Consider the following 12600-nt stretch of genomic DNA (forward strand, 5'->3'; position numbering starts at 1 on the left):
GCCGTTGTGAAAAACGAGACAATTATTAATATTTTAAACCAAATCATTTATTAATGTTAACAATTCGTTGATTGATATCGAGAATGATTTACTGATAAATAAGAAAGACAATTTATTTGTTAACATAAAAAATCAACAATATTTATAAGTGTTTTAAATTAAGTTCTTAATATCAATATAATTATTAATATTACAAAAAATCTTAGTAAATTCATTTATGAAAACTGATAAAAAATACATGTAAAATAAATGAATCATTGATACTAATAAATAAATAAGTTGTAATAAATATAATTAATATAAATAAATAATTTTTCCCAAAACGGCTTAAATATAACCTAAAAGATTATTTATACATAAGTACCAAACGTAGTCAGTAACGGTCGTCATGCCGGTTAATTTGATATCTACGTGTTCTTGTCGTCGTTGGTTTGACAATGGAATTTTACGATGTAGAGTGTACTGAATTTGACATTATCTTGTTCCCTTTTCAATAAAAATATTAAATCTCGATAGTTAAGTGCCTAGTATATCGACAAATACAGATATAATTTCTGACACGATGGTACCTTTTGAGTGAGTAAAACACCATGTCTGAGGTATCTTGTTTCTTTTGTATCATTCACAAAAACATTATAGAAGATTTAGATTATTTTAGCAAAAGAATTGAAATGGGAACAAGCTTGAGATTTATAATCTATCACAAATAACCAATGTAGGTGCAAAATGACAATCCGACCTTATTTGCCGTTGGTATTGAATTTTTGGCGTCACAACTTATAATGTCACAATAAAATTCTTTAGAAAGGTTACTCCTCAACATTGTGAGTTACACTGTAATCCACGCTCTATACTTTCTATTATTTATATAAATGTAAGTAAATATCTGTGATACTAGTACATCCGGGTCAGTTCGTGATGTTTATTTCAGTGACACCATTTAAGTCCTTCAATTGGTCACAGTTGAAATTCACCGCAACTTGGCGACGTCCCGGTTTCTTAGGAGTCAAGGTCAAAAGGGCAATCCATGTTTCACCAGCACCCACGTCACTGAAAATAGAAAACGTAAACCTAAAGATGAAATAATACACATACTGGATGATAATGGACGCGTACACAAATTCAAAAACATGTACCAGTTATGATATTGGCTGATAGTTTGGTGTGTATTGTATCGTGACGTACCATAACCGTGTAGGATTGATAATATCAACTCAAGGGATTGACATTCTATTTATCATGGACGATAAATGGAGACTCGCAGACAAAAATCTCTTTAGTAGTTGGGATTTTTTTTCTCCACCATCACGCGGTATCTTTTTATTGATTATTTGTTATATTTGCTCTTTCTTGAAGCACCATTTCCCAACAGGTACGTATATGTATGTTGTATTTGTGGTGTCGCGGCGTGATTTTATCCAACCATAAAGTTAAATGTGAGATAAGTCTGTCATAAGTATTAATAATGAATTGGTCAAAGTAAATACTATAGCGTCAACGCATTAGGACAAGTGACCATGCCAATACGACAGAGAATACTTTACCACATTAACACGAAAATGCGAAATATATACACACAAGAAATATAAGAAAATATAAAAAAAAAGATTAGTGTACTGACTTTTCGCGTCAACATAAGAATGATCCTGTCTTCAAATGGAATGCATCACGCACCGTTGAACCACCAAACCTCTCGCATTTATAACAGATATGCCTGGTATTATAACAACTTATACATGAATATTAAATTAGAAAGCAAAACTAATCGAAACTTAAGCAAGGCGTGAACACATACGCGATTTGGAATTCTTTTTCCGCGTCAAGCCCCGGACCCTCCACCATCATAGTACAGTTAGTGAGGTTCTGGTTTAGGGGATTCAGGAACGAAATTCGGCACTCAAAAGGCTGTCGCGTTCGTGATGACGGTGACGTTATCTGAAAAAGAAAAAGAGTTAATAACCAACGCACTTACAATAACGAATAGTTATATTTTGTGATGGCGTTCAATAAAATAAGACCTCCATAGGCCTGACCAATCAGCTGACTAAAATGATAGTATAATATAATACTTAGTAGGTGGGTGATAGTGAGATTAAGACTATATGCTTCCCGGATCATTTCTGGTATGTTTCAAATGAATCCCATGGTTGTAATTGAAGAAGTTTCAAATGTATCTTGTTTCTAAAAACCATGATTATGCAATCTTATCACAAAATGCCGAATCTACAAGGAGTGACATAGGACCGATTCGAAAAATAACCCTCTGTCAAAACCAACTCGGGATCATTCCTGACATGTGTCGACGAAATTCCACTTGGCGGTAATATAGCATTAAAGGGGGTAAGACACGGTCAGGATTGTCACGGAAACTGACATATGTGACCTTTGCGCCACCATTTGTGTTGTTGCCAAAAAAACCCTACTATATACATGTAGTTGTTGAATGTCACGGGGCTAATTTCGCGGTTTTCCGAGTCGGACCAATTCGCGGGTACCAAATTTTCGCGCAAACTTGTATTATAAATATTCTGCAGTAAATACTCCTATACATTTGTTTGCATTGGTATTTGCGGGATTATTTTTCGATTGATATTCAATGGCTGTGAATCCAATTTTACTCGCTATACAGTATGCCTTTCCTTGTTCATTTTCTTGATATCTAGACTTTTTGGAGAAAACATGCATTTTTTTTAAAGGCGATTATTTCAAAACAAGGTTGAAAAAATACCACAATTCTCTGTCGATGTTAAGTGGTTGTACGGAATCTTTTTATTATTTTAGCTGCGAAACTTTACCTACGATTAATTTTATTTTGGGGCATTTTTATTTCACCAAATATGGTAATTTAAACATTGAATACATAGATAAAATCATGTAACGTTTCTTGGTTATCTTAATGCATTAATAATTACATTATGGAAGAATAAAAACATCAGCCTATCTTAAAAATTAAAATTAAAATAGTACAACACATTATTGTGGTTTTGTTGTTATCATAGAAAAGGTAGTTATATCCCCAAAACATTGTCATCACGTTGCTAGTTTTTCTGGTGTCACATACCAAAATGCCTCTGACTACATCTGATATGCATTAGCCCTCATAAGGGTATTTATCTTACGACCTGTATTCAAACATAGGTTTGACGTTCCATTGGAACTCTTTTTGTCGGAAGATGCTATGAGTGTTTCATATCCCATAAAGACGAATAAAAATCAACATTAGTTCATGCCAAATCTCGGATCACAATCTCGGGATTATTCCCTATTATCTCTTCTTCATGGAATTGAAGTTTCAAGTGTGTGCTCCTTATGAAGACAATTGATTGCACAATCATGTTAGGAATGGAAACTGTAACAGCCTTGTTAGACTTTGGACGAGGTAAGAAATGACAATTATTGATCAGGACATTTAAGGCTCAATCCTAGGAAGATTAAACCAATTTTCACAGATGGAAGTGTTTGTTCTTTGCAGTCATTTCAACCATCTCTAATTTCGAATTGACGTCAAAAGTGCCAACGCTTGATCAGAACTGTTAGAATAATTCATGGCAGGATTTAAGTAAATCCGCACGGCGCCTGGTCAGATGACCAAATAACATTTACCCTATGTAATATATCTCTTCCGGTTCGGAGAAAGAACAAACCTACGTGTCCCACAGCTATGGCCGTTAGAGGCGTTTGATATAGGTCCCCTGTGGAATCGAGGAGTTTCATTCACTTTTTTGCTTAATGGACACTGATGGAACCAATTTCGTATGATGCTGTGCTATACGATACTACAAGACAAGATCGGAATGCAATGATAGAGTCAATCAGTTGAAGTAGTCGGAATGTTCTACACGATGGTAAAAATGTTTGATACCAGTATGACAACATGAGAGTGTAGTAAACATCAAGGTGATGTGAAGCTCAGCATCAGAATAGGAAAAACATGAACAGTCTTTCGAAAACTGGGCACCATCTGGATATCGGTGGAAATCTCGAGGAAGACAAAGATTAAGTTATACAAGAGTAATGAAGTACCAATGATATCATATGCAGCGGAAGCATGTCAGACAACATGGAAATAGAGAATAGGCTGAGGGAATGTGAAGAAGGGTGTTTGAGGAGGATACTTGGAGTGATATATTGAACATGTACTTAGAATGGAGGAAGGTAGTATTGGAAGATCAGTGAAATGGGCACCATATGGAAAGAGAAGATCTGGTAGACCGAGACTGGCATGAATGAGAAGCAGAAATAAAGGACACTGTATACACCTGGGGCACTATAGGACGAGCAGCATAGGACAGCAGTCAGCGGAGAGATGTTGTAGACGTCCTATATGTAGACAAACACGAAGCGGATTAAAGCAGTATGACAACTAGAAGATTGCACTACGTGATTTCTTTTGCATAGGGTTTGAAGGATACTTTTACATGTAGATATGTATCTGTATCTTAATATATTTAAGTTATTATTTTACTTAAATGCAGCATTTTATGTGTACTGCACGTGATGTTCGTGAATTATACATCTTTATATCCACCAAAACATCGACTTCAAATATTTGTCTTTGTTTACCGCCGGAATAACACACACATTATATTTAAAATTTTAAAATAGAGAAAAAAACCCAAACATGAATGCACATGAATGATAATTATAATCAATTCATGTTATATGTTTTATAATTATAACTACCGAAACTCAAAGTAAGTTTCTATTTAGATATGTGTTTCAGGACACATGTGCGTCTTGTGGGATTAAAATAATCTTAGATGGGTCTATTCCGTGGAAAGTGAGTGTAAGAGTCTTGCTTGTCAGCACGAGGCATGTCGACTGCTGGTCTGCCAAATTCTTACATGAAGACTGAAATATCCCTGTCAACGGTACAGGACCTTTATTTGTCTCACATACTTAAAAAATAACAAATTGTAAGTTGACGTCCATGTTGCGACAATAATGACGTTACGCTGTCATAGCGCCTGCTAGTTGCCTTTCCCTACCCCGTGTGAGTTAAAGAGTTATCCCATCCCTAGCAACCACGAGATCACCTTGTGAACCATATATGAGAAACCAATATCATCCACCAGAAGTTAAATGTTATATTCGACCTACAGCACCATCTCTGAAACACTTCGACTTTAGAAACATAACATTACAATCAACATTTTATTTTAAAGAGTCGTCTGCACGTGTTTCTAATTTGTCATCTACTCCCCGGGGCTCACCAGTATCTATTTTTGAACATTGTCGACATCACAAACAACCACTAATAGGACCTTTGGCGACAGAATTTCAGACGGATGCGATTCCAATGTTTAATCATTCGAACAAAAAATATAACATACGAGATGGCTCTCTGGTAAAACAAATGGAGTCGTTACCTCAACCGACAGATCAGGGCGTCTCAGCCGGAAGTCGTCCTGCCAAACGTGTATTTGACCGGTCTCCATCACCTTAGCAACAACAATCACCTTCATCGCCGCGTGCTCGGTCAGTTTGTTCATGTAATCCGTAAAAAGCACTACCATTGACATCTCTCCGTCTGTAAAGTAATACGTTTCATAGATATTGGCAATGACAAGGAACCTATGAGAGACAACAGGGACATGTTTGAATATATGGTCAAACCGGGTCGTTGATTTTCAGTGTAACATTTTAGACATAAATCTTGACAGGCTGCAAATATTGCTACAGGCCACGAGTTGTGTCGGGTGCTTTTGAGAGCCTTGGATTTCATGAATAGCATGTCTTAACAAAGATACGAATGATAAAGACATTTTACTGAACTATTCTTGTAGACATTCGAATAAAATTATAAACATTATAAAATAGCACCATTTAACATTCAATCTTAGCACATTTAATTCTCAATCTGATTTGGCATTGGGTTTAACCATGGTTTGAACAGCAAGAGGCTATGATAGCGTAATTATTCATTTACAAAACTGCTTAGTTATAAATTTGCCTTATTGTTTCACTATATTGACCGCATGTGATGATAGAGTGGCCACAAACTGCTTCGTCATACATCATGTTATATAACATGTATGCATTTGTCAATGTTCTTATAATTTAGACGATTTTCTATGGATACAGCAACCAACGAGAATAAAAGAATGAAGAAAAACGGCTGCATTCACTTTCAATGACGAACATGATTTTGACATAGTACTGAAAGTATCAGTATTTTTCTGGGATAGTTAAAATTGGTGTATACAACTGAAAAACAAATCTGAAGTTAGTAATGTATTCAGTGTATGCTGAGCACTGAATATAAAACTCCACCATACATCTGTTTTGTCATTTTACGACTAGTAAGTGATGCTAGGAACCAAATATGCGGGAATCTAGCAGGATGTAAGTGATGAAGGTTACAGTATTGATATGAGAATGCTGACAGCTATGTATTGAACAAGAAAGGTAATGGTAACATGGTACGTAGTCTACCATAGTGAATCAGAAATTACAGAACTTCAAAGCACCCGAGAGGAAAATGAATTCAAGCGGATGATCATAACTCGGCTGACATTATCGAAGTCTGCGGTCGTCTAGTCCCGAATGAGATGCAAACAATTATGTGGTCCTGATTTTATTTCGACTAACACAAGAGACGCCATGGCGGTATTATACCATCGGGTACCACACTATCCTTCCAATTTGAGATTTGTGTGATAACACAGTAGATGTTTTAATCTCTAAACCAAATAGAGAATCTTACTCTGACTTAAGCAGTTATGTGATAAGCTTTATTATTAGGATTGTGTTAAATCCTGCAGATGTGTCTATCCTATCTATTTACCAGTTCAGTCCTACATATATACATATTTTCTATTCATTTACAAGTTTTAGCCCTGCAGATGTATCTATCCTATCTATCCAGATATAGCTATCCTATTTCTTTTATGTGTTTCAGCCCTGCAGATGTTTGTATTTGCAGCCATGCAGATGTATCTGTATTGCAGTCGTGCATATGCATCTGCTAATCACGTGTTTCAGCCATGTACATGTATATACTAATTGTTTGTTTGGTTGCTGGGTTTATCATCCTGTGAGGCGGATATCCTTGTAGTAGTTGGTGACTACCTCACTTAACAACATACGTGAGGCCCGTCGCATACCATACAGATTAATCAGGGTAAAGTGTCTTGCCCAGGGACACAACCAAGACAGCATAGATCAGCCTGTTTCTCAGCTTCCCAAGAAACACAAACCGTCACTGGTAGGGAGCGTCGAACCTCACACCTCGGATCTCCACATGCGGTTACGTGCCCGTCGTATAACTAGTATATACTAGTCCTTTGAGTTACAACCTAGTAAATGTATCTGCTTGCATTAGTTTTCTATGTATTTCAGACAGGCCTTTGTTTCTGCTAATTACATTGTACGTGTTTCGGTTATAACGTATATACTAACCCTGTGTGTTTTAACACTGTAGATGTATCTGCAAAAACTATGTGTTATTTCTAATCATTTTAGCGTAAAAAACCAATGATGTTCCCAAAGCACCTCTGATTCGATATCGGGGGTTGTTGTGCAAACCAAACACACGTCATATATACATTAGTATATAGATAGTTAAATTGTATTATGATGTACGTCCACTGTAGTCTAGATAATACCAAGATAGTGTTAGTCAATATATATAATCATTAGTAAACAAATTGCTACTCACGCACCTGGTATACATTACAGATTGACACAATCAGACTGTGCAGTCACGCACAGACCTTATTGTCACGACACACCCGCCCAGTCAGAGCCAGATGGCCCGCCCTAGGGTGCATACCCCGACTCATCTGGTCGACGATCGATGTGTCGGGGGAACAGGAAGAAGCCCAGACGACATGTGGAGTGTTCTGACACTTTCATTAATTAGGCTAGCTCAACCTCGTGGTGGTTTTGATAAAGAAATTTGTTAATGTGTGAGATTACATCTTGTTCTATCATACGATTCGGTACGTACAGTACTGTACATAGCTTTATTAACGTTATCATATTTGTTGGAGCAATGTTGTCATTTGGATTAGGCGGAAATATACATACACGTCTTATAAATTGGACTACAACAAAGAATAATGTCAAAAGGGAAATCAATGTGTGTTGGAAAGTACAAAGAATTACCCTACAGACTCTAATTAACCAGCGTACTCTTCAGACGCATTGCGTTACACTCAACTCAACTTAGCCTGTTCAGGCGTAGATTTAACGTGGACAAAATCAAATATGAAAATTCTGATGTTTTAGATCGATTTGATTAACACTTGTTCTTTTATACATTAGGCTCGTAATCCTAGAATATTCGAGTTTGTGACATCAGAGCGTGTTATAATGTCCAGGAGTTGAATTCTAATAATCTAAAATTGTAATAAATGTTTTATCTTATAGGAAATAAGGGCCGGAGAACAAACTAACCTGAATAGTGAACTAGATTGGATTATCATTTAACCTCAGAACGAGGAAGATCACATTATATGTGTCAGAGTTGAAACATGCAGTTGAGGAAGTGAAATGGGAAGCGGGTGACATGATTACGTTGAGAGGTCATTGCGGTCGCAGATTATTTTGCACTTTGAGCACCATGAGAGAACGAGGGCTTTAACTCGTGATGGGAACAAAATCAGTAAAGTTCGTGCTACCTGTCATTGCTGCCATTGGGGTGCTGAACTCCTGTCTCTTAACGACCCCTATCTTCTCCCCAGTGTACGACACCGTTTCACAGATGAACTTCCCTTGTAATGTTCTTCTTGATTGGCTGTTGTTTTGGAACGTCATTTTGACGTCAAATTGCTGACCAATGATAACATTGTCTCTGTGAAGGAATCCTCCAAATTTTACATCCTGTCAGGGAGAAAGAAGAATCAATTTCTGACCATTGCCTTTGCTATAATTAACAACATTTCTGATTGTCGTGTACTACTATAATGTAAATATATATCGCGTTCAAGTATGAAAATATATTCCATCTCTATCAAGTTAAGGTATTGGCTCTTATTCTGGTTACTCATGCTACGGTCCAATTCTGATTGTCTTGTAATACCAAATACATATCACATTTAACTATGGACAATGTTATATATAATACGTATTTGAGTGACAACATTTGAACAATTTTCAACATTTAATTCAATATATTTCACCTTGAGGACAATATTACGGTAATTACCGTATTGCGTATTACTCGCACCGGTGTATAGTTCAGGTATACAAAATAACGTATTTTCAAGTATTTTGTAAAATTATGTTCATATTGACCACGGGTAATACGACGATTTAATTCATATATATCTAATGACAGGAAACCAATCGGACGTAAGTAGGGAACACTTGACTGTGCCGTATTTTCTTTTTGTTTTATTTGTACCTCACATTTAAATATATTAAATTAACAACATATAACCCACATTTGTCTACAGTTACGTAAACAAATTCCACAGATTATAAGACTCTTTCATATGTGTATATATAGGATAGGGACATTCCACCCGAGGGGTCACAAAATGTGGTGAAACCCGAGGCTTGCCGAGGGTTTTACCACATTTTGTGATCCCGAGGGTGGAATATCCCTATCCTACATACACACATAATGAAAGAGTCTTTTTCTCTCATATCATTACCGAATTTCTGGCGAAAGTGTCCCTCAGCCATCCATTTTCTTCAATTTTTTAATTTCTTTATTTGACGTTTTTACTAAATATACTTATGATATTCTGAAAGATATACCCTATTTTTAGCAAACTATGTTTGCACACAAATTTCATTCATTTTGTGGTTAAGTGATGAACGAATGAACAATTCGCCGATAAAAATTACCGTAACTTAACCGACTTTTACGTGGCCGTGATCAAATTGTCAACATCCGAGAAAAAGAAGTTCTATCAACAATACTGAAAGCCAACGCTGAAATGAGTTTCCCAACTTCACATATAATTTGATTTGCACCTCGACATATTTAATCATTTCACAGAACACACTGCACTTTTAAATGTCAAGTCAATTTTTTTTTTTATAAAATACTACGTCACTGCATGACGTCACGACTGTCATTGGAATTCCATTCATAGTTCAATGAGAGTGATGTCGATCTCGATCGCCATGACGCGGCGATGTTTCGTGGCTGGTAATTTTAAATTCACTGTGATTTTGGCAACTTCGTGTTTGAACCAGCGAACAGTGACTCTATACGAGTATTCGATCTTTTCTGTGACATAGGATTATATGTGTTTAACCGGTTGTCTTGATGGAATGACGAAGGTAGGTCAGTCGATAGGCTAACGATGATCATATTGAAAGGCTAGGATGGCAGTTAGTTTTCATGGTTACTCTACACAAATATAGACTCTGAGTTACAATTGAAATAAATATTTTTTATATGAACATCGAGGGGTGTCATTTTTACCGAATGTTCGTTCATTTAAGAGCCAATTCCCAACTTCCAAATACACAGGTTACTGAGTAGGCCTAACAGTTACTGACAGTACCGTAGAGTAAACAAATTCCAGGGCCCCCTGCTGACGCAAACGGAACCATTTCATAGGTTGTGACGTTTGACATTTTCTTTTTTATATTTTTTTTATGTATGGCTTTTATTTTACTTCCTGTCATTGCCAGGTGATTGTGTGTGTTTACATGTTTTTAATGACAAATGACAAATCTGTCGGGTAGGCAAGTCTGTATTGTACTGTAACTGTTACAACAGGCCTGTAGGCGTAGTCTAACTGTTTGTTACAGTAACGGAGTTATATGTTCGCTCAGATGAAATGTCTAATCGTTTAACCGTGTAGCCCTATTGATTTACTGCTGATATGATATATATTTATCTAAGAATGTATGTATTTTTATAGTTAAGTCCAACGTTTCAAAACCGACACCGACGATAAGGACTGTCGGATGTGAACACAAGCAGACGACGTTGTGAGAGTTGTCCCCCTTGAACGCAGATTAATCCGCGCGCGTGAAATGCTATGTAAGATAGATTTATCTTACATAGCTATCTTACATGGGCAAACTCTATCCAACATGGCGAGATATGAGAGAAAACCCTCTCCAACAGATAGCCCAACAGACATCTCAAAATGAAAAACAATAGTATAGCCCGCGGGAAATAAAGGAAGTGCAGATTTCGGGGAAAGAAACATACTTATTGAAATAATACCTGGTCCACCAAGATTAACTAAGAAGAATTGGAATTTGACATTGGAGCTAATATATAAGCGGATAGCCCATTAAATCCATCTAGTCATTTGGAATGGAATTTTCCAGTACAGAAGAGACACAAAAATGATCATATGCTCCCATTGCAATACGCCTATCTACTCAACACTCTTCCGCATAGAACGTTAAACATTTAAAGAGGCTTACCCGCAGACGGACCGGTAAACGGCACATCTCCGATCACTAAATAAACTTCAGTACACGTTTCTATGTGACAAAATTAGAGGCTTTACGACTTTATTTCTTGAAAACAATTACAGAATATGTATTTAAAAGACGTTTTAAAACTCAACCTGAGAGGGAAATGTATGGAATATAACGGCAAATCTTCTTTGTAAATCGCCGCTGCCTTTGAAGTTATCACTGTGCGGCACTGTGCACGTGCTTGTTTCTTTGATGTGTCAATCAAATTAGACTCCACTTTATAGCGGGGACTTATTGCGGGTTGCGATTAAATAAATAATATTTAAAAAATGAGGTTTTAATATCACTTTTCAGCGTTTTATAAGGAAAAGAAAATGAAAAACTCAACAATTCCAACAATCTGTCATGTGTAAAAAAATCTTTTTCTATTAGCCAATTTTTCTGATCTCTCTGCGGGCAAGCCTCTTTAAGAATTAACTGCCTATTGTTCAACGCTTGTTATTGTCTACAATCCTGTGATAATCGTAGGGCAATAACTTTCCAAACATGGCATTTTAACACTTAAATCTCCATTTTAGATTTTACCTATTCTCCAAAGACAAATTTCGTGCTGTCAATAGTTGTTCTTATGACGGCACGACTACAGGCGGCCATTCCTAGCGAAACATATAGCCCATGGAAATAAACACAACATCATTACTGTTATTTCAACATTTAAATCAATATATTCCACCTTGAGGACATTCACCTTTTATACAACATTTCAGCATTTAAATCAATATATTCCACCTTGAGGACATTTACCTTTTATACAACATAACTACCGAAATTGTTGCAAGTAACATCAGTCGCGGTTTTAATCCGGAAGGATGTCAAAATTTCAATCAATATAGTGACGTCAACCAAAACGACGTCATTTAGTGAAAAAGTCACGATTATGTTCTTCACATCGCTACGCCAATTGGAATTATGCGAGAACTATCATCTGACAGCTTTCTATTTTTAAAGGTTTTTTCAGGAACACTACATGGTAAACCTATTCGTATAAGGGTAGCATGAGTGTTCAAGATTTTCACTATCAAGTTATGTTTTGTGGGCACTGTTTTTGCTCCTTTCACATCCTTAATAGGGGTAATAGCGTGAAAATAAACATGTTCTTTATTGTTCCAGAACAAAAAGTCTGAGAGTTGATCCGATTAAACCCGTACCATAACTGACTAAGTACATGCTTATTTCATGATCTATACGATGAAAGTT

The 12600-nt window shown here is 36.4% G+C and overlaps 1 protein-coding gene across 1 annotated transcript in view; it reads right to left on the minus strand.

Moving 5' to 3' along the window:
• Positions 1-842: 842 nt before the first annotated feature.
• LOC117337480 (protein-glutamine gamma-glutamyltransferase K-like) overlaps positions 843-12600 on the minus strand; it is a 39425-nt gene continuing 27667 nt past the window's right edge. The window contains 4 exon segments of the mRNA XM_033898479.1: positions 843-1050; positions 1796-1935; positions 5370-5530; positions 8625-8826. Of these exon segments, the coding sequence (XP_033754370.1) occupies positions 909-1050; positions 1796-1935; positions 5370-5530; positions 8625-8826 (645 nt within the window). The 3' untranslated portion in view covers positions 843-908.

This window comes from Pecten maximus, chromosome 11 (assembly GCF_902652985.1).
Source record: "Pecten maximus chromosome 11, xPecMax1.1, whole genome shotgun sequence".
Lineage (NCBI taxonomy): Eukaryota > Metazoa > Mollusca > Bivalvia > Pectinida > Pectinidae > Pecten > Pecten maximus.